The sequence below is a fragment of the Podarcis cretensis genome (genome assembly GCF_951804945.1).
Source record: "Podarcis cretensis genome assembly, contig: SCAFFOLD_33, whole genome shotgun sequence".
Classification (NCBI taxonomy): Eukaryota; Metazoa; Chordata; class Lepidosauria; order Squamata; family Lacertidae; genus Podarcis; species Podarcis cretensis.
Genome location: NW_027647828.1, coordinates 80,001 through 102,100, shown reverse-complemented (window position 1 = coordinate 102,100; position 22,100 = coordinate 80,001). Strand labels below are relative to the sequence as shown.

Sequence of the window (22,100 nt, the reverse complement as noted above, 5' to 3'; positions counted from 1 at the left end):
CCCCCCAGATGGCCCCGCCCCCCCGCCGCCTCCTCGTCCTTTTCGGCAGCCAATCAGGAACCGCCGAGGATCTGGCCGAGAGAATCGGGCGCCAGGCGGAACGGCGCCGCTTCCGGATCCGAGTCGACGCCTTGGACGCCTATCCGGTGGTGAGGAGGAAAAAGGGAAGGAAAAAATCGGAAAAGGAGAGGAGGAAGAAAGAAAGAAAGAATGGAAAAAGGGAGAGCGGAAAAAAGAAAAAAGGGAAGAAAAACATCAGAAAAGGGAGAGGAGGAAGAAGAGAGAAATAGAAAGAAAGAAAAAAGGGAAGAAAAATATCAGAAAAGGAGAGGAGGAAGAAGGGAGAAAGATGGAAAAAAGGGAGAGAGAGCAAAAGAAAAAAGGGAAGAAAAAAATCAGAAGAGGGAGAGGAGGAAGAAGGGAGAAAGGATGGAAAAAAGGGAGAGAGAGCAAAAGAAAAAAGAGAAGAAAAAATCAGAAGAGGGAGAGGAGGAAAAAGGAAGAAAGAATGGAAAAAAGGGAGAGCGGAAAAAAGAAAAAAGGGAAGACAAAAATCAGAAAAGGGAGAGGAGGAAAAAGGAAGAAAGAATGGGAAAAGGAGAGAGAGAGAAAGAAAAAAGGGAAGAAAAAATCAGAAAAGGGAGAGGAGGAAGAAGAGAGAAATAGAAAAAAGGGAAGAAAAACATCAGAAGAGGGAGAGGAGGAAGAAGAGAGAATGAATGGGGAAAAGGGAGAGAGAGAAAAAGAAAAAAGGGAAGAGAAAAAAGAATGGAAAAAAGGGAGAGAGAGAAAAAGGAAGAAAGAATGGAAAAAAGGGAGAGAGAGAAAAAAAGGGAAGAATAAAATCAGAAAAGGGAGAGGAGGAAGAAGGGGGAAAGAATGGGAGAGAAAAAGAAAAAAGGGAAGAAAAAAATCAGAAAAAGGAGAGGAGGAAAAAGGGAGAAAAACATCAGAAAAGGGAGAGGAGGAAAAAGGGAGAAAAGATGGAAAAAAGGGAGAGAGAGCAAAAGAAAAAAGGGAAGAAAAAAATCAGAAGAGGGAGAGGAGGAAGAAGGGAGAAAGGATGGAAAAAAGGGAGAGAGAGCAAAAGAAAAAAGGGAAGAAAAACATCAGAAAAGGGAGAGGAGGAAAAAGGAAGAAAGAATGGGAAAAGGAGAGAGAGAAAAAGAAAAAAGGGAAGAAAAAATCAGAAAAGGGAGAGGAGGAAGAAGGGAGAAAGAATGGGAAAAAGGGAGAGAGAGAAAAAGAAAAAAGGGAAGAGAAAAAAGAATGGAAAAAGGGAGAGAGAGAAAAAGGAAGAAAGAATGGGAAAAAGGGAGAGAGGGAAAAAGAAAAAAGAGAAGAAAAAAATCAGAAAAGGGAGAGGAGGAAGAAGAGAGAAATAGAAAGAAAGAAAAAAGGGAAGAAAAGCATCAGAAAAGGGAGAGGAGGAAGAAGAGAGAAATAGAAAGAAAGAAAAAAGGGAAGAAAAAATCAGAAGAGGGAGAGGAGGAAGAAGGGATAAATAGAAAGAAAGAAAAAAGGGAAGAAAAACATCAGAAAAGGGAGAGGAGGAAGAAGAGAGAAATAGAAAGAAAGAAAAAAGGGAAGAAAAACATCAGAAAAGGGAGAGGAGGAAGAAGAGAGAAATAGAAAGAAAGAAAATAGGGAAGAAAAACATCAGAAAAGGGAGAGGAGGAAAAAGGAAGAAAGAATGGGGAAAAGGGAGAGAGAGAAAAAGAAAAAAATCAGAAAAGGGAGAAAGAATGGAAAAGGGAGAGAGAAAAAAAGAAAACAGGGAAGAAAAAAATCAGAAAAGGGAGAGGAGGAAAAAGGAAGAAAGAATGGGAAAAAGGGAGAGAGAGAAAAAGAAAAAAATCAGAAAAGGGAGAAAGAATGGAGAGAGAAAAAAAGAAAACAGGGAAGAAAAAAATCAGAAAAGGGAGAGGAGGAAAAAGGAAGAAAGAATGGAAAAAAGGGAGAGAGGATAAAAGAAAAAAGGGAAGAAAAAAATCAGAGGAGGAAAAAGGAAGAAAGGATGGGAAAGAGGGAGAGAGAGAGAAAAAGGGAAGAATAAAATCAGAAAAGGGAGAGGAGGAAGAAGGGAGAAAGAATGGGAAAAAGGGAGAGAGAGAAAAAGAAAAAAGGGAAGAAAAAAATCAGAAAAAGGAGAGGAGGAAAAAGGGAGAAAAACATCAGAAAAGGGAGAGGAGGAAGAAGAGAGAAATAGAAAGAAAGAAAAAAGGGAAGAAAAACATCAGAAAAGGGACAGGAGGAAGAAGAGAGAAATAGAAAGAAAGAAAAAAGGGAAGAAAAACATCAGAAAAGGGAGAGGAGGAAAAAGGAAGAATGGGGAAAAGGGAGAGAAAGAAAAAAATCAGAAAAGGGAGAAAGAATGGAAAAGAGGGAGAGAGAAAAAAAGAAAAAAGGGAAGAAAAAAATCAGAAGAGGGAGAGGAGGAAGAAGGGAGAAAGGATGGAAAAAAGGGAGAGAGAGCAAAAGAAAAAAGGGAAGAAAAAAATCAGAAAAGGGAGAGGAGGAAAAAGGAAGAAAGAATGGGAAAAGGAGAGAGAGAAAGACAAAAGGGAAGAAAAAATCAGAAAAGGGAGAGGAGGAAGAAGAGAGAAATAGAAAAAAGGGAAGAAAAACATCGGAAAACGGAGAGGAGGAAGAAGAGAGAAATAGAAAGAAAGAAAAAAGGGAAGAAAAACATCAGAAAAGGGAGAGGAGGAAGAAGAGAGAAATAGAAAGAAAGAAAAAAGGGAAGAAAAACATCAGAAAAGGGAGAGGAGGAAGAAGAGAGAAAAAGAAAAAAGGGAAGAAAAACATCAGAAGAGGGAGAGGAGGAAGAAGGGAGAAAGGATGGAAAAAAGGGAGAGAGAGAGCAAAAGAAAAAAGGGAAGAAAAAAATCAGAAAAGGGAGAGGAGGAAAAAGGAAGAAAGAATGGGAAAAGGAGAGAGAGAGAAAGAAAAAAGGGAAGAAAAAATCAGAAAAGGGAGAGGAGGAAGAAGAGAGAAATAGAAAAAAGGGAAGAAAAACATCAGAAAACGGAGAGGAGGAAGAAGAGAGAAATAGAAAGAAAGAAAAAAGGGAAGAAAAACATCAGAAAAGGGAGAGGAGGAAGAAGAGAGAAATAGAAAGAAAGAAAAAAGGGAAGAAAAACATCAGAAAAGGGAGAGGAGGAAGAAGAGAGAAAAAGAAAAAAGGGAAGAAAAACATCAGAAATGGGAGAGGAGGAAGAAGAGAGAAATAGAAAGAAAGAAAAAAGGGAAGAAAAACATCAGAAAAGGGAGAGGAGGAAGAAGGAAGGAAGAATGGAAAAAGGGAGAGCGGAAAAAAGAAAAAAGGGAAGAAAAAATCAGAAGAGGGAGAGGAGGAAGAAGGGAGAAAGGATGGAAAAAAGGGAGAGAGGGCAAAAGAAAAAAGGGAAGAAAAAAATCAGAAAAGGGAGAGGAGGAAAAAGGAAGAAAGAATGGGAAAAGGAGAGAGAGAAAGAAAAAAGGGAAGAAAAAATCAGAAAAGGGAGAGGAGGAAGAAGGGAGAAAGGATGGAAAAAAGGGAGAGAGAGCAAAAGAAAAAAGGGAAGAAAAAAATCAGAAAAGGGAGAGGAGGAAAAAGGAAGAAAGAATGGGAAAAGGAGAGAGAGAGATAGAAAAAAGGGAAGAAAAAATCAGAAAAGGGAGAGGAGGAAGAAGAGAGAAATAGAAAAAAGGGAAGAAAAACATCAGAAAAGGGAGAGGAGGAAGAAGGGAGAAAGGATGGAAAAAAGGGAGAGAGAGCAAAAGAAAAAAGGGAAGAAAAAAATCAGAAAAGGGAGAGGAGGAAAAAGGAAGAAAGAATGGGAAAAGGAGAGAGAGAGAAAGAAAAAAGGGAAGAAAAAATCAGAAAAGGGAGAGGAGGAAGAAGAGAGAATGAATGGGAAAATGGGAGAGAGAGAAAAAGAAAAAAGGGAAGAGAAAAAAGAATGGAAAAAAAGGGAGAGAGAGAAAAAAAGGGAAGAATAAAATCAGAAAAGGGAGAGGAGGAAGAAGGGAGAAAGAATGGGAGAGAAAAAGAAAAAAGGGAAGAAAAAAATCAGAAAAAGGAGAGGAGGAAAAAGGGAGAAAAACATCAGAAAAGGGAGAGGAGGAAAAAGGGAGAAAAGATGGAAAAAAGGGAGAGAGAGCAAAAGAAAAAAGGGAAGAAAAAAATCAGAAAAGGGAGAGGAGGAAAAAGGAAGAAAGAATGGGAAAAGGAGAGAGAGAGAAAGAAAAAAGGGAAGAAAAAATCAGAAAAGGGAGAGGAGGAAGAAGAGAGAAATAGAAAAAAGGGAAGAAAAACATCAGAAAAGGGAGAGGAGGAAGAAGAGAGAAATAGAAAGAAAGAAAAAAGGGAAGAAAAACATCAGAAGAGGGAGAGGAGGAAGAAGGGAGAAAGGATGGAAAAAAGGGAGAGAGAGCAAAAGAAAAAAGGGAAGAAAAAAATCAGAAAAGGGAGAGGAGGAAAAAGGAAGAAAGAATGGGAAAAGGAGAGAGAGAGAAAGAAAAAAGGGAAGAAAAAATCAGAAAAGGGAGAGGAGGAAGAAGGGAGAAAGAATGGGAAAAAGGGAGAGAGAGAAAAAGAAAAAAGGGAAGAGAAAAAAGAATGGAAAAAGGGAGAGAGAGAAAAAGGAAGAAAGAATGGGAAAAAGGGAGAGAGGGAAAAAGAAAAAAGAGAAGAAAAAAATCAGAAAAGGGAGAGGAGGAAGAAGAGAGAAATAGAAAGAAAGAAAAAAGGGAAGAAAAGCATCAGAAAAGGGAGAGGAGGAAGAAGAGAGAAATAGAAAGAAAGAAAAAAGGGAAGAAAAAATCAGAAGAGGGAGAGGAGGAAGAAGGGATAAATAGAAAGAAAGAAAAAAGGGAAGAAAAACATCAGAAAAGGGAGAGGAGGAAGAAGAGAGAAATAGAAAGAAAGAAAAAAGGGAAGAAAAACATCAGAAAAGGGAGAGGAGGAAGAAGAGAGAAATAGAAAGAAAGAAAATAGGGAAGAAAAACATCAGAAAAGGGAGAGGAGGAAAAAGGAAGAAAGAATGGGGAAAAGGGAGAGAGAGAAAAAGAAAAAAATCAGAAAAGGGAGAAAGAATGGAAAAGGGAGAGAGAAAAAAAGAAAACAGGGAAGAAAAAAATCAGAAAAGGGAGAGGAGGAAAAAGGAAGAAAGAATGGGAAAAAGGGAGAGAGAGAAAAAGAAAAAAATCAGAAAAGGGAGAAAGAATGGAGAGAGAAAAAAAGAAAACAGGGAAGAAAAAAATCAGAAAAGGGAGAGGAGGAAAAAGGAAGAAAGAATGGAAAAAAGGGAGAGAGGATAAAAGAAAAAAGGGAAGAAAAAAATCAGAGGAGGAAAAAGGAAGAAAGGATGGGAAAGAGGGAGAGAGAGAGAAAAAGGGAAGAATAAAATCAGAAAAGGGAGAGGAGGAAGAAGGGAGAAAGAATGGGAAAAAGGGAGAGAGAGAAAAAGAAAAAAGGGAAGAAAAAAATCAGAAAAAGGAGAGGAGGAAAAAGGGAGAAAAACATCAGAAAAGGGAGAGGAGGAAGAAGAGAGAAATAGAAAGAAAGAAAAAAGGGAAGAAAAACATCAGAAAAGGGACAGGAGGAAGAAGAGAGAAATAGAAAGAAAGAAAAAAGGGAAGAAAAACATCAGAAAAGGGAGAGGAGGAAAAAGGAAGAATGGGGAAAAGGGAGAGAAAGAAAAAAATCAGAAAAGGGAGAAAGAATGGAAAAGAGGGAGAGAGAAAAAAAGAAAAAAGGGAAGAAAAAAATCAGAAGAGGGAGAGGAGGAAGAAGGGAGAAAGGATGGAAAAAAGGGAGAGAGAGCAAAAGAAAAAAGGGAAGAAAAAAATCAGAAAAGGGAGAGGAGGAAAAAGGAAGAAAGAATGGGAAAAGGAGAGAGAGAAAGACAAAAGGGAAGAAAAAATCAGAAAAGGGAGAGGAGGAAGAAGAGAGAAATAGAAAAAAGGGAAGAAAAACATCGGAAAACGGAGAGGAGGAAGAAGAGAGAAATAGAAAGAAAGAAAAAAGGGAAGAAAAACATCAGAAAAGGGAGAGGAGGAAGAAGAGAGAAATAGAAAGAAAGAAAAAAGGGAAGAAAAACATCAGAAAAGGGAGAGGAGGAAGAAGAGAGAAAAAGAAAAAAGGGAAGAAAAACATCAGAAGAGGGAGAGGAGGAAGAAGGGAGAAAGGATGGAAAAAAGGGAGAGAGAGAGCAAAAGAAAAAAGGGAAGAAAAAAATCAGAAAAGGGAGAGGAGGAAAAAGGAAGAAAGAATGGGAAAAGGAGAGAGAGAGAAAGAAAAAAGGGAAGAAAAAATCAGAAAAGGGAGAGGAGGAAGAAGAGAGAAATAGAAAAAAGGGAAGAAAAACATCAGAAAACGGAGAGGAGGAAGAAGAGAGAAATAGAAAGAAAGAAAAAAGGGAAGAAAAACATCAGAAAAGGGAGAGGAGGAAGAAGAGAGAAATAGAAAGAAAGAAAAAAGGGAAGAAAAACATCAGAAAAGGGAGAGGAGGAAGAAGAGAGAAAAAGAAAAAAGGGAAGAAAAACATCAGAAATGGGAGAGGAGGAAGAAGAGAGAAATAGAAAGAAAGAAAAAAGGGAAGAAAAACATCAGAAAAGGGAGAGGAGGAAGAAGGAAGGAAGAATGGAAAAAGGGAGAGCGGAAAAAAGAAAAAAGGGAAGAAAAAATCAGAAGAGGGAGAGGAGGAAGAAGGGAGAAAGGATGGAAAAAAGGGAGAGAGGGCAAAAGAAAAAAGGGAAGAAAAAAATCAGAAAAGGGAGAGGAGGAAAAAGGAAGAAAGAATGGGAAAAGGAGAGAGAGAAAGAAAAAAGGGAAGAAAAAATCAGAAAAGGGAGAGGAGGAAGAAGGGAGAAAGGATGGAAAAAAGGGAGAGAGAGCAAAAGAAAAAAGGGAAGAAAAAAATCAGAAAAGGGAGAGGAGGAAAAAGGAAGAAAGAATGGGAAAAGGAGAGAGAGAGATAGAAAAAAGGGAAGAAAAAATCAGAAAAGGGAGAGGAGGAAGAAGAGAGAAATAGAAAAAAGGGAAGAAAAACATCAGAAAAGGGAGAGGAGGAAGAAGGGAGAAAGGATGGAAAAAAGGGAGAGAGAGCAAAAGAAAAAAGGGAAGAAAAAAATCAGAAAAGGGAGAGGAGGAAAAAGGAAGAAAGAATGGGAAAAGGAGAGAGAGAGAAAGAAAAAAGGGAAGAAAAAATCAGAAAAGGGAGAGGAGGAAGAAGAGAGAATGAATGGGAAAATGGGAGAGAGAGAAAAAGAAAAAAGGGAAGAGAAAAAAGAATGGAAAAAAAGGGAGAGAGAGAAAAAAAGGGAAGAATAAAATCAGAAAAGGGAGAGGAGGAAGAAGGGAGAAAGAATGGGAGAGAAAAAGAAAAAAGGGAAGAAAAAAATCAGAAAAAGGAGAGGAGGAAAAAGGGAGAAAAACATCAGAAAAGGGAGAGGAGGAAAAAGGGAGAAAAGATGGAAAAAAGGGAGAGAGAGCAAAAGAAAAAAGGGAAGAAAAAAATCAGAAAAGGGAGAGGAGGAAAAAGGAAGAAAGAATGGGAAAAGGAGAGAGAGAGAAAGAAAAAAGGGAAGAAAAAATCAGAAAAGGGAGAGGAGGAAGAAGAGAGAAATAGAAAAAAGGGAAGAAAAACATCAGAAAAGGGAGAGGAGGAAGAAGAGAGAAATAGAAAGAAAGAAAAAAGGGAAGAAAAACATCAGAAGAGGGAGAGGAGGAAGAAGGGAGAAAGGATGGAAAAAAGGGAGAGAGAGCAAAAGAAAAAAGGGAAGAAAAAAATCAGAAAAGGGAGAGGAGGAAAAAGGAAGAAAGAATGGGAAAAGGAGAGAGAGAGAAAGAAAAAAGGGAAGAAAAAATCAGAAAAGGGAGAGGAGGAAGAAGGGAGAAAGAATGGGAAAAAGGGAGAGAGAGAAAAAGAAAAAAGGGAAGAGAAAAAAGAATGGAAAAAGGGAGAGAGAGAAAAAGGAAGAAAGAATGGGAAAAAGGGAGAGAGGGAAAAAGAAAAAAGAGAAGAAAAAAATCAGAAAAGGGAGAGGAGGAAGAAGAGAGAAATAGAAAGAAAGAAAAAAGGGAAGAAAAGCATCAGAAAAGGGAGAGGAGGAAGAAGAGAGAAATAGAAAGAAAGAAAAAAGGGAAGAAAAAATCAGAAGAGGGAGAGGAGGAAGAAGGGATAAATAGAAAGAAAGAAAAAAGGGAAGAAAAACATCAGAAAAGGGAGAGGAGGAAGAAGAGAGAAATAGAAAGAAAGAAAAAAGGGAAGAAAAACATCAGAAAAGGGAGAGGAGGAAGAAGAGAGAAATAGAAAGAAAGAAAATAGGGAAGAAAAACATCAGAAAAGGGAGAGGAGGAAAAAGGAAGAAAGAATGGGGAAAAGGGAGAGAGAGAAAAAGAAAAAAATCAGAAAAGGGAGAAAGAATGGAAAAGGGAGAGAGAAAAAAAGAAAACAGGGAAGAAAAAAATCAGAAAAGGGAGAGGAGGAAAAAGGAAGAAAGAATGGGAAAAAGGGAGAGAGAGAAAAAGAAAAAAATCAGAAAAGGGAGAAAGAATGGAGAGAGAAAAAAAGAAAACAGGGAAGAAAAAAATCAGAAAAGGGAGAGGAGGAAAAAGGAAGAAAGAATGGAAAAAAGGGAGAGAGGATAAAAGAAAAAAGGGAAGAAAAAAATCAGAGGAGGAAAAAGGAAGAAAGGATGGGAAAGAGGGAGAGAGAGAGAAAAAGGGAAGAATAAAATCAGAAAAGGGAGAGGAGGAAGAAGGGAGAAAGAATGGGAAAAAGGGAGAGAGAGAAAAAGAAAAAAGGGAAGAAAAAAATCAGAAAAAGGAGAGGAGGAAAAAGGGAGAAAAACATCAGAAAAGGGAGAGGAGGAAGAAGAGAGAAATAGAAAGAAAGAAAAAAGGGAAGAAAAACATCAGAAAAGGGACAGGAGGAAGAAGAGAGAAATAGAAAGAAAGAAAAAAGGGAAGAAAAACATCAGAAAAGGGAGAGGAGGAAAAAGGAAGAATGGGGAAAAGGGAGAGAAAGAAAAAAATCAGAAAAGGGAGAAAGAATGGAAAAGAGGGAGAGAGAAAAAAAGAAAAAAGGGAAGAAAAAAATCAGAAGAGGGAGAGGAGGAAGAAGGGAGAAAGGATGGAAAAAAGGGAGAGAGAGCAAAAGAAAAAAGGGAAGAAAAAAATCAGAAAAGGGAGAGGAGGAAAAAGGAAGAAAGAATGGGAAAAGGAGAGAGAGAAAGACAAAAGGGAAGAAAAAATCAGAAAAGGGAGAGGAGGAAGAAGAGAGAAATAGAAAAAAGGGAAGAAAAACATCGGAAAACGGAGAGGAGGAAGAAGAGAGAAATAGAAAGAAAGAAAAAAGGGAAGAAAAACATCAGAAAAGGGAGAGGAGGAAGAAGAGAGAAATAGAAAGAAAGAAAAAAGGGAAGAAAAACATCAGAAAAGGGAGAGGAGGAAGAAGAGAGAAAAAGAAAAAAGGGAAGAAAAACATCAGAAGAGGGAGAGGAGGAAGAAGGGAGAAAGGATGGAAAAAAGGGAGAGAGAGAGCAAAAGAAAAAAGGGAAGAAAAAAATCAGAAAAGGGAGAGGAGGAAAAAGGAAGAAAGAATGGGAAAAGGAGAGAGAGAGAAAGAAAAAAGGGAAGAAAAAATCAGAAAAGGGAGAGGAGGAAGAAGAGAGAAATAGAAAAAAGGGAAGAAAAACATCAGAAAACGGAGAGGAGGAAGAAGAGAGAAATAGAAAGAAAGAAAAAAGGGAAGAAAAACATCAGAAAAGGGAGAGGAGGAAGAAGAGAGAAATAGAAAGAAAGAAAAAAGGGAAGAAAAACATCAGAAAAGGGAGAGGAGGAAGAAGAGAGAAAAAGAAAAAAGGGAAGAAAAACATCAGAAATGGGAGAGGAGGAAGAAGAGAGAAATAGAAAGAAAGAAAAAAGGGAAGAAAAACATCAGAAAAGGGAGAGGAGGAAGAAGGAAGGAAGAATGGAAAAAGGGAGAGCGGAAAAAAGAAAAAAGGGAAGAAAAAATCAGAAGAGGGAGAGGAGGAAGAAGGGAGAAAGGATGGAAAAAAGGGAGAGAGGGCAAAAGAAAAAAGGGAAGAAAAAAATCAGAAAAGGGAGAGGAGGAAAAAGGAAGAAAGAATGGGAAAAGGAGAGAGAGAAAGAAAAAAGGGAAGAAAAAATCAGAAAAGGGAGAGGAGGAAGAAGGGAGAAAGGATGGAAAAAAGGGAGAGAGAGCAAAAGAAAAAAGGGAAGAAAAAAATCAGAAAAGGGAGAGGAGGAAAAAGGAAGAAAGAATGGGAAAAGGAGAGAGAGAGATAGAAAAAAGGGAAGAAAAAATCAGAAAAGGGAGAGGAGGAAGAAGAGAGAAATAGAAAAAAGGGAAGAAAAACATCAGAAAAGGGAGAGGAGGAAGAAGGGAGAAAGGATGGAAAAAAGGGAGAGAGAGCAAAAGAAAAAAGGGAAGAAAAAAATCAGAAAAGGGAGAGGAGGAAAAAGGAAGAAAGAATGGGAAAAGGAGAGAGAGAGAAAGAAAAAAGGGAAGAAAAAATCAGAAAAGGGAGAGGAGGAAGAAGAGAGAATGAATGGGAAAATGGGAGAGAGAGAAAAAGAAAAAAGGGAAGAGAAAAAAGAATGGAAAAAAAGGGAGAGAGAGAAAAAAAGGGAAGAATAAAATCAGAAAAGGGAGAGGAGGAAGAAGGGAGAAAGAATGGGAGAGAAAAAGAAAAAAGGGAAGAAAAAAATCAGAAAAAGGAGAGGAGGAAAAAGGGAGAAAAACATCAGAAAAGGGAGAGGAGGAAAAAGGGAGAAAAGATGGAAAAAAGGGAGAGAGAGCAAAAGAAAAAAGGGAAGAAAAAAATCAGAAAAGGGAGAGGAGGAAAAAGGAAGAAAGAATGGGAAAAGGAGAGAGAGAGAAAGAAAAAAGGGAAGAAAAAATCAGAAAAGGGAGAGGAGGAAGAAGAGAGAAATAGAAAAAAGGGAAGAAAAACATCAGAAAAGGGAGAGGAGGAAGAAGAGAGAAATAGAAAGAAAGAAAAAAGGGAAGAAAAACATCAGAAGAGGGAGAGGAGGAAGAAGGGAGAAAGGATGGAAAAAAGGGAGAGAGAGCAAAAGAAAAAAGGGAAGAAAAAAATCAGAAGAGGGAGAGGAGGAAGAAGGGAGAAAGGATGGGAAAAGGAGAGAGAGAAAGAAAAAAGGGAAGAAAAAATCAGAAAAGGGAGAGGAGGAAGAAGGGAGAAATAGAAAAAGGGAAGAAAAACATCAGAAAACGGAGAGGAGGAAGAAGAGAGAAATAGAAAGAAAGAAAAAAGGGAAGAAAAACATCAGAAAAGGGAGAGGAGGAAGAAGAGAGAAATAGAAAGAAAGAAAAAAGGGAAGAAAAACATCAGAAAAGGGAGAGGAGGTAGAAGAGAGAAATAGAAAAAAGGGAAGAAAAACATCAGAAAAGGGAGAGGAGGAAGAAGAGAGAAATAGAAAGAAAGAAAAAAGGGAAGAAAAACATCAGAAAAGGGAGAGGAGGAAGAAGGAAGGAAGAATGGAAAAAGGGAGAGCGGAAAAAAGAAAAAAGGGAAGAAAAAATCAGAAGAGGGAGAGGAGGAAGAAGGGAGAAAGGATGGAAAAAAGGGAGAGAGGGCAAAAGAAAAAAGGGAAGAAAAAAATCAGAAAAGGGAGAGGAGGAAAAAGGAAGAAAGAATGGGAAAAGGAGAGAGAGAGCAAAAGAAAAAAGGGAAGAAAAAAATCAGAAGAGGGAGAGGAGGAAGAAGGGAGAAAGGATGGAAAAAAGGGAGAGAGAGCAAAAGAAAAAAGGGAAGAAAAAAATCAGAAAAGGGAGAGGAGGAAAAAGGAAGAAAGAATGGGAAAAGGAGAGAGAGAGAAAGAAAAAAGGGAAGAAAAAATCAGAAAAGGGAGAGGAGGAAGAAGGGAGAAAGAATGGGAAAAGGAGAGAGAGAGAAAGAAAAAAGGGAAGAAAAAATCAGAAAAGGGAGAGGAGGAAAAAGGAAGAAAGAATGGGAAAAGGAGAGAGAGAGAAAGAAAAAAGGGAAGAAAAAATCAGAAAAGGGAGAGGAGGAAAAAGGAAGAAAGAATGGGAAAAGGAGAGAGAGAGAAAGAAAAAAGGGAAGAAAAAATCAGAAAAGGGAGAGGAGGAAAAAGGAAGAAAGAATGGGAAAAGGAGAGAGAGAGAAAAAGAAAAAAGGGAAGAGAAAAAAGAATGGAAAAAAGGGAGAGAGAGAAAAAGGAAGAAAGAATGGAAAAAAGGGAGAGAGAGAAAAAGAAAAAAGGGAAGAGAAAAAAGAATGGAAAAAAGGGAGAGAGAGAAAAAGGAAGAAAGAATGGAAAAAAGGGAGAGAGAGAAAAAGAAAAAAGGGAAGAGAAAAAAGAATGGAAAAAAGGGAGAGAGAGAAAAAGGAAGAAAGAATGGGAAAAAGGGAGAGAGGGAAAAAGAAAAAAGAGAAGAAAAAAATCAGAAAAGGGAGAGGAGGAAGAAGAGAGAAATAGAAAGAAAGAAAAAAGGGAAGAAAAAAATCAGAAAAGGGAGAGGAGGAAGAAGGAAGAAAGAATGGGAAAAAGGGAGAGAGAGAAAAAGAAAAAAGGGAAGAGAAAAAAGAATGGAAAAAAGGGAGAGAGAGAAAAAGGAAGAAAGAATGGAAAAAAGGGAGAGAGAGAAAAAGAAAAAAGGGAAGAGAAAAAAGAATGGAAAAAAGGGAGAGAGAGAAAAAGGAAGAAAGAATGGGAAAAAGGGAGAGAGGGAAAAAGAAAAAAGAGAAGAAAAAAATCAGAAAAGGGAGAGGAGGAAGAAGAGAGAAATAGAAAGAAAGAAAAAAGGGAAGAAAAAAATCAGAAAAGGGAGAGGAGGAAGAAGAGAGAAATAGAAAGAAAGAAAAAAGGGAAGAAAAACATCAGAAAAGGGAGAGGAGGAAGAAGAGAGAAATAGAAAGAAAGAAAAAAGGGAAGAAAAACATCAGAAGAGGGAGAGGAGGAAGAAGGGAGAAAGGATGGAAAAAAGGGAGAGAGAGCAAAAGAAAAAAGGGAAGAAAAAAATCAGAAAAGGGAGAGGAGGAAAAAGGAAGAAAGAATGGGAAAAGGAGAGAGAGAAAGAAAAAAGGGAAGAAAAAATCAGAAAAGGGAGAGGAGGAAGAAGGGAGAAATAGAAAAAGGGAAGAAAAACATCAGAAAAGGGAGAGGAGGAAGAAGAGAGAAATAGAAAAAAGGGAAGAAAAACATCAGAAAAGGGAGAGGAGGAAGAAGAGAGAAATAGAAAGAAAGAAAAAAGGGAAGAAAAACATCAGAAAAGGGAGAGGAGGAAGAAGGAAGGAAGAATGGAAAAAGGGAGAGCGGAAAAAAGAAAAAAGGGAAGAAAAAATCAGAAGAGGGAGAGGAGGAAGAAGGGAGAAAGGATGGAAAAAAGGGAGAGAGGGCAAAAGAAAAAAGGGAAGAAAAAAATCAGAAAAGGGAGAGGAGGAAAAAGGAAGAAAGAATGGGAAAAGGAGAGAGAGAGCAAAAGAAAAAAGGGAAGAAAAAAATCAGAAGAGGGAGAGGAGGAAGAAGGGAGAAAGGATGGAAAAAAGGGAGAGAGAGCAAAAGAAAAAAGGGAAGAAAAAAATCAGAAAAGGGAGAGGAGGAAAAAGGAAGAAAGAATGGGAAAAGGAGAGAGAGAGAAAGAAAAAAGGGAAGAAAAAATCAGAAAAGGGAGAGGAGGAAGAAGGGAGAAAGAATGGGAAAAGGAGAGAGAGAGAAAGAAAAAAGGGAAGAAAAAATCAGAAAAGGGAGAGGAGGAAAAAGGAAGAAAGAATGGGAAAAGGAGAGAGAGAGAAAGAAAAAAGGGAACAAAAAATCAGAAAAGGGAGAGGAGGAAAAAGGAATAAAGAATGGGAAAAGGAGAGAGAGAGAAAGAAAAAAGGGAAGAAAAAATCAGAAGAGGGAGAGGAGGAAGAAGGGAGAAAGGATGGAAAAAAGGGAGAGAGAGCAAAAGAAAAAAGGGAAGAAAAAAATCGGAAAAGGGAGAGGAGGAAAAAGGAAGAAAGAATGGGAAAAGGAGAGAGAGAGAAAGAAAAAAGGGAAGAAAAAATCAGAAAAGGGAGAGGAGGAAAAAGGAAGAAAGAATGGGAAAAGGAGAGAGAGAGAAAGAAAAAAGGGAAGAAAAAATCAGAAAAGGGAGAGGAGGAAGAAGAGAGAAATAGAAAAAAAGGGAAGAAAAACATCAGAAAAGGGAGAGGAGGAAGAAGAGAGAAATAGAAAGAAAGAAAAAAGGGAAGAAAAACATCAGAAGAGGGAGAGGAGGAAGAAGGGAGAAAGAATCGGAAAAAGGGAGAGAGAGAAAAAGAAAAAAGGGAAGAAAAAAATCAGAAAAGGGAGAGGAGGAAAAAGGAAGAAAGAATGGGAAAAGGAGAGAGAGAGAAAGGAAAAGGGAAGAAAAAATCAGAAAAGGGAGAGGAGGAAGAAGAGAGAAATAGAAAGAAAGAAAAAAGGGAAGAAAAGCATCAGAAAAGGGAGAGGAGGAAGAAGAGAGAAATAGAAAGAAAGAAAAAAGGGAAGAACAAATCAGAAGAGGGAGAGGAGGAAGAAGGGAGAAATAGAAAGAAAGAAAAAAGGGAAGAAAAACATCAGAAAAGGGAGAGGAGGAAGAAGAGAGAAATAGAAAGAAAGAAAAAAGGGAAGAAAAACATCAGAAAAGGGAGAGGAGGAAGAAGAGAGAAATAGAAAGAAAGAAAAAAGGGAAGAAAAACATCAGAAAAGGGAGAGGAGGAAAAAGGAAGAAAGAATGGGAAAAGGAGAGAGAGAGAAAGAAAAAAGGGAAGAAAAAATCAGAAAAGGGAGAGGAGGAAGAAGAGAGAAATAGAAAAAAGGGAAGAAAAACATCAGAAAAGGGAGAGGAGGAAAAAGGAAGAAAGAATGGGGAAAAGGGAGAGAAAGAAAAAAATCAGAAAAGGGAGAAAGAATGGAAAAGAGGGAGAGAGAAAAAAAGAAAAAAGGGAAGAAAAAAATCAGAAAAGAGGGGGGGAAAGGAAGAAAGAATGGAAAAAAGGGAGAGAGGATAAAAGAAAAAAGGGAAGAAAAAAATCAGAGGAGGAAAAAGGAAGAAAGGATGGGAAAGAGGGAGAGAGAGAGAAAAAGGGAAGAATAAAATCAGAAAAGGGAGAGGAGGAAGAAGGGAGAAAGAATGGGAGAGAAAAAGAAAAAAGGGAAGAAAAAAATCAGAAAAAGGAGAGGAGGAAAAAGGGAGAAAAGCATCAGAAAAGGGAGAGGAGGAAAAAGGGAGAAATAATGGAGAAAGGGGAGAGAGAGAAAAAGAAAAAAGGGAAGAGAAAACAGAATGGAAAAAAGGGAGAGAGAGAAAAAGGAAGAAAGAATGGGAAAAAGGGAGAGAGAAAAAGAAAAAAGAGAAGAAAAAATCAGAAAAGGGAGAGGAGGAAGATGGAAGAAAGAATGGGAAAACGGGAGAGAGAAAAAGAAAAAAGGGAAGAAAAAAATCAGAAGAGGGAGAGGAGGAAGAAGGGAGAAAGGATGGAAAAAAGGGAGAGAGAGCAAAAGAAAAAAGGGAAGAAAAAAATCAGAAAAGGGAGAGGAGGAAAAAGGAAGAAAGAATGGGAAAAAGGGAGAGAGAGAAAAAGAAAAAAGAGAAGAAAAAAATCAGAAAAGGGAGAGAAGGAAGAAGCGAGAAAGAATGGGAAAAAGGGAGAGAGAGCAAAAGAAAAAAGGGAAGAAAAAAATCAGAAAAGGGAGAGGAGGAAAAAGGAAGAAAGAATGGGAAAAGGAGAGAGAAAGAAAGAAAAAAGGGAAGAAAAAAATCAGAAAAGGGAGAGAAGGAAGAAGCGAGAAAGAATGGGAAAAAGGGAGAGAGAGCAAAAGAAAAAAGGGAAGAAAAAAATCAGAAAAAGGAGAGGAGGAAAAAGGAAGAAAGAATGGGAAAAGGAGAGAGAGAGAAAGAAAAAAGGGAAGAAAAAATCAGAAAAGGGAGAGGAGGAAAAAGGAAGAAAGAATGGGAAAAGGAGAGAGAGAGAAAGAAAAAAAGGGAAGAAAAAATCAGAAAAGGGAGAGGAGGAAGAAGAGAGAAATAGAAAGAAAAAAAAAGGGAAGAAAAGCATCAGAAAAGGGAGAGGAGGAAAAAGGAAGAAAGAATGGGAAAAGGAGAGAGAGAGAAAGAAAAAAGGGAAGAAAAAATCAGAAAAGGGAGAGGAGGAAGAAGGGAGAAAGGATGGAAAAAAGGGAGAGAGAGCAAAAGAAAAAAGGGAAGAAAAAAATCAGAAAAGGGAGAGGAGGAAGAAGAGAGAAATAGAAAGAAAGAAAAAAGGGAAGAAAAACATCAGAAAAGGGAGAGGAGGAAGAAGAGAGAAATAGAAAGAAAGAAAAAAGGGAAGAAAAACATCAGAAAAGGGAGAGGAGGAAGAAGAGAGAAATAGAAAGAAAGAAAAAAGGGAAGAAAAACATCAGAAAAGGGAGAGGAGGAAGAAGAGAGAAATAGAAAAAAAGAAAAAAGGGAAGAAAAACATCCGAAAAGGGAGAGGAGGAAAAAGGAAGAAAGAATGGGGAAAAGGGAGAGAAAGAAAAAAATCAGAAAAGGGAGAAAGAATGGAAAAGAGGGAGAGAGAAAAAAAGAAAACAGGGAAGAAAAAATCAGAAAAGGGAGAGGAGGAAGAAGGGAGAAATAGAAAGAAAGAAAAAAGGGAAGAAAAACATCAGAAAAGGGAGAGGAGGAAGAAGAGAGAAATAGAAAGAAAGAAAACAGGGAAGAAAAACATCAGAAAAGGGAGAGGAGGAAGAAGAGAGAAATAGAAAGAAAGAAAAAAGGGAAGAAAAACATCAGAAAAGGGAGAGGAGGAAGAAGAGAGAAATAGAAAGAAAGAAAAAAGGGAAGAAAAACATCAGAAAAGGGAGAGGAGGAAAAAGGAAGAAAGAATGGGGAAAAGGGAGAGAGAGAAAAAGAAAAAAATCAGAAAAGGGAGAAAGAATGGAAAAGAGGGAGAGAGAAAAAAAGAAAACAGGGAAGAAAAACATCAGAAAAGGGAGAGGAGGAAAAAGGAAGAAAGAATGGAAAAAAGGGAGAGAGGATAAAAGAAAAAAGGGAAGAAAAAAATCAGAGGAGGAAAAAGGAAGAAAGGATGGGAAGGAGGGAGAGAGAGAGAAAAAGGGAAGAATAAAATCAGAAAAGGGAGAGGAGGAAGAAGGGAGAAAGGATGGAAAAAAGGGAGAGAGAGCAAAAGAAAAAAGGGAAGAAAAAAATCAGAAAAGGAGAGGAGGAAGAAGAGAGAAAGAATGGGAAAAAGGGAGAGAGAGCAAAAGAAAAAAGGGAAGAAAAAAATCAGAAAAGGAGAGGAGGAAGAAGAGAGAAAGAATGGGAAAAAGGGAGAGAGAGAAAAAGAAAAAAGGGAAGAAAAAATCAGAAGAGGGAGAGGAGGAAGAAGGGAGAAAGAATGGGAAAAAGGGAGAGAGAGAAAAAGAAAAAAGGGAAGAAAAAAATCAGAAAAGGAGAGGAGGAAGAAGAGAGAAAGAATGGGAAAAAGGGAGAGAGAGAAAAAGAAAAAAGGGAAGAAAAAATCAGAAGAGGGAGAGGAGGAAGAAGGGAGAAAGAATGGGAAAAAGGGAGAGAGAGAAAAAGAAAAAAAGGAATTTTCTCCCTTTTTCCTCCTCTCCCTTTTCTGATTTTTTCCTTCCCTTTTTTCTTTTTCTCTCTCCCTTTGTCCCTTCTTTTCCCCTTCTTCATTTTCTCCCTTTTTCCCTCCCTTTTTTCTTTTCCACCTCCCTTTCCCCCCTCTTCTTCCCCCTTTTCTCTCTCCCTTTTTCCCTTCTTTTTTCCCCTCTTTTCCCCTCCCTTTTTTCCTTCTTTTTCCCTCTTTTTTTCTCCCTATTTTTCCTTTTTTTCTCCTTTTTCCCTCCCTTTTCCCCTTCTTTTTCCTCCCTTTCCCCTCTTTTCCCCTCCCTTTTTTCCTTCTTTTTTCCCTCTTTTTTTCTCCCTATTTTTCCTTTTTTTCTCCTTTTTTCCTCCCTTTTCCCCTTCTTTTTCCTCCCTTTCCCCTCTTTTCCCCTCCTTTTTTCCTTCTTTTTTCCCTCTTTTTTTCTCCCTATTTTTCCTTTTTTTCTCCTTTTTTCCTCCCTTTTCCCCTTCTTTTTCCCCTTTTTTTCTCCCTCTTTTTCCTTTTTTCTCCTTTTTTCCTGCCTTTTTTCCTTCTTTTTCCCCTCTTTTCCCCTCCCTCTTTTTCCTTCTTTCCCCCCTTTTTTCCTCCTTTTCCCCCTCCCTTTTTCCCTTCTTTTTTCCCCCTTTCCCCTCCCTTTTCCCCTTCTTTTTCCCCTCTTTTTTTCTCCCTCTTTTTCCTTTTTTTCTCCTTTTTTCCTCCTTTTCCCCCTTCTTTTTCCTCCCTTTCCCCTCCCTTTTCCCCTTCTTTCCCCCTTTTTTCTCTCCCTTTTTCCCTTCTTTTTTCCCCCTTTTCCCCTGCCTTTTCCCCTTCTTTTTCCCCTCTTTTTTTCTCCCTCTTTTTCCTTTTTTTCCTCCTTTTCCCCTCCCTTTTCCCCTTCTTTTTCCTCCCTTTCCCCCCTTTTCCCCTCCCTTTTTCCCTTCTTTCCCCCCCTTTTTTCTCTCCCTTTTTCCCTTCTTTTCCCCCTCTTTTCCCCTCCCTTTTCCCCTTCTTTTTCCCCCCTTTTTTTCTCCCTCTTTTTCCTTTTTTTCCTCCTTTTCCCCTCCCTTTTCCCCTTCTTTTTCCTCCCTTTCCCCTCTTTTCCCCTCCCTTTTTTCCTTCTTTTTTCCCTCTTTTTTTCTCCCTATTTTTCCTTTTTTTCTCCTTTTTTCCTCCCTTTTCCCCTTCTTTTTCCTCCCTTTCCCCTCTTTTCCCCTCCTTTTTTCCTTCTTTTTTCCCTCTTTTTTTCTCCCTATTTTTCCTTTTTTTCTCCTTTTTTCCTCCCTTTTCCCCTTCTTTTTCCCCTCTTTTTTTCTCCCTCTTTTTCCTTTTTTCTCCTTTTTTCCTGCCTTTTTTCCTTCTTTTTCCCCTCTTTTCCCCTCCCTCTTTTTCCTTCTTTCCCCCCTTTTTTCCTCCTTTTCCCCCTCCCTTTTTCCCTTCTTTTTTCCCCCTTTCCCCTCCCTTTTCCCCTTCTTTTTCCCCTCTTTTTTTCTCCCTCTTTTTCCTTTTTTTCTCCTTTTTTCCTCCTTTTCCCCCTTCTTTTTCCTCCCTTTCCCCTCCCTTTTCCCCTTCTTTCCCCCCTTTTTTCTCTCCCTTTTTCCCTTCTTTTTTCCCCCTTTTCCCCTGCCTTTTCCCCTTCTTTTTCCCCTCTTTTTTTCTCCCTCTTTTTCCTTTTTTTCCTCCTTTTCCCCTCCCTTTTCCCCTTCTTTTTCCTCCCTTTCCCCCCTTTTCCCCTCCCTTTTTCCCTTCTTTCCCCCCCTTTTTTCTCTCCCTTTTTCCCTTCTTTTCCCCCTCTTTTCCCCTCCCTTTTCCCCTTCTTTTTCCCCTCTTTTTTTCTCCCTCTTTTTCCTTTTTTTCCTCCTTTTCCCCTCCCTTTTCCCCTTCTTTTTCCTCCCTTTCCCCCCTTTTCCCCTCCCTTTTTCCCTTCTTTTCCCCCCTTTTTTCTCTCCCTTTTTCCCTTCTTTTTTCCCCCTTTTTCCCTTCTTTTTCCCCTCTTTTTTTTCCCTTTTTCCTTTTTTTCTCCTTTTCCCTCCCTTTTTCCCTTCTTTTCCCCCTCTTTTTTTCTCCCTCTTTTTCCTTTTCTTCTCCTTTTTTCCTCCCTTTTCCCCTTCTTTTTCCTCCCTTTCCCCCCTTTTCCCCTCCCTTTTCCCCTTCTTTTTCGCCTCTTTTTTTTCTCTCCCTCTTTTTCCTTCTTTCTCTCCTTTTTTCCTCCCTTTTTTCTCGCTTTTCTCAGGCCAAGCTGATCGAGGAGCCATTGGTGATTTTCGTCTGCGCTACCACAGGGCAGGGAGACCCGCCAGATAACATGAAGGTTGGGAAAAAGAATAGATATATATTGAATGGATAAAAAGGTTGTAGAAAATGTTGTGTGTGTGTGTATATATATGTATATATATATGTATATGTATATATGTATGTGTAAATATATATATTTATAAATATAAATATAAATGTGTGTGTGTGTATATATATGTTTATACATATTTATATTTATATTTATATTTATATTTATATTATTTTATTTATATTTATTTATATACAAATATAAATATATTTATTTATTATTTATATATTTAATGGATAAAAATGTTATATATATATATATGTGTGTGTGTGTGTGTGTATATGTATATATGTATGTATAAATATATATATTTATAAATATAAATATAAGTGTGTGTGTGTATATATATGTTTATACATATTTATATTTATATTTATATTTATATTTATATTATTTTATTTATATTTATTTATGTACAAATATAAATGTATTTATTTATTTGTTATTTATATATTTAATGGATAAAAATGTTATATATATATATATGTGTGTGTATATATGTATGTGTAAATATATATATTTATAAATATAAATATAAATGTGTGTGTGTGTGTATATATGTTTATACATATTTATATTTATTTATATACAGAGATAAATATATTTATTTATTTATTATTTATATATTGAATGGATGGATAAAAATGTTTTATATATATATATATATATATATATGTATGTATATGTATATATGTATGTATAAATATATATATTTATAAATATAAATATAAATGTGTGTGTGTATATATATGTTTATACATATTTATATTTATATTTATATTTATATTTATATTATTTTAAAATTTCATTTCTTAAGTATTATTTAATTAAGATTTAATGTATTAAATATTATTCAAATTTAATGTATTGAGTTTGGCTTCTTTCCATTAGAAAATAAAGATATATATACGAGGGTTTTTTAATTATTTCCGTTAGAAAATAAAGAAAATAACTCTCTTTTTTTCCTATAAAAATCCAGAATTTCTGGAGGTTCCTGTTCCGGAAAAACCTGCCGCTCAATTCTCTCTCCCGATTGGATTACGCCGTTTTGGGGCTGGGCGATTCTTCGTACCCCAAGTAAATCCCTTTTTTTTTCTCCCCCGGAAAATCCGAGCGGAAATCGGAAAAATCTGGGAAAATCCGGGAAAATCTGGGGGGGAAATGGGAAAATCCGGGGGAAATTGGAAAAAATGGGGAAATCCAGGGGGAAACTGGAAAAAATGGGGAAATCCAGGGGGAAACTAGAAAAAATGGGGAAATCCAGGGGGAAACTGGAAAAAATGGGGAAATCCAGGGGGAAACTGGAAAAAATGGGATAATCCGGGGGGAAATGGGAAAATCAGGGTGGAAATGGGAAAATCCGGGTGAAAATTGGAAAAAATTGAAATTCCAGGGGGGGGGGATTGGAAAATTCCGGGGGGAAATGGGGGGAAAATGGGAAAATCCAGGGGAAATTGGATAAGCCGGCGGAAATTGGAATTTTTTTGGGGGAAAAATAAAAAAAAATTGAAAATCCGGGGGAAATTGAAAATCGAGGAGGGAATTGGATAATCCGGCAAAAATTGAAAAAATTTGGGGGGAAATTGGAAGATCCAGGGGAAAATGGGAAAATCTGGGGGGAAATGGGAAAATCCGGGGAAAATGGAAAAAAATGGGGAAAACCAGAGAAATAGTGGGCAGAATTGGAAAAATTTGAAAATCCGGGGGGAAATTGGAAAAAATGGGATAATCCAGGGGGGAAATGGGAAAATCAGGGTGGAAATGGGAAAATCCGGGTGAAAATTGGAAAAAATTGAAATTCCGGGGGGGAGGAATTGGAAAATCCAGGGGAAAATGGGGGAAAAATGGGAAAATCCAGGGGAAATTGGATAAGCCGGCGGAAATTGGAATTTTTGGGGGGAAAAATCGAAAAAAATTGAAAATCCGGGGGAAATTGAAAATCGAGGAGGGAATTGGATAATCCGGCAAAAATTGAAAAAATTTGGGGGGAAATTGGAAGATCCAGGGGAAAATGGGAAAAAATGGGAAATTTGGGGGGGGGTTGGAAAAACGGGAAATCTGTGAAAAAAGGGGGAAAACCGGGGAAATCCTGGGCAAACTTGAAAAATTTGAAATTGTAAAATCCAGAAAGGAATTGGATAATCCGGCGGAAATTGGAAAAATTTGAAAA

The 22,100-nt window shown here is 37.6% G+C and overlaps 1 protein-coding gene across 1 annotated transcript in view; it reads left to right on the top strand.

Moving 5' to 3' along the window:
* Positions 1–8: 8 nt before the first annotated feature.
* The window catches only part of NDOR1 (NADPH dependent diflavin oxidoreductase 1), a gene marked incomplete at its 5' end in the record, with an annotated part of 53,142 nt that continues 31,050 nt past the window's right edge, over positions 9–22,100 (top strand). Inside the window, 3 exons of the mRNA XM_079996506.1 lie at positions 9–149; positions 19,820–19,897; positions 20,910–21,007. Of these exons, the coding sequence (XP_079852632.1) occupies positions 9–149; positions 19,820–19,897; positions 20,910–21,007 (317 nt within the window). The remainder of the gene's footprint in view (positions 150–19,819; positions 19,898–20,909; positions 21,008–22,100) is intronic.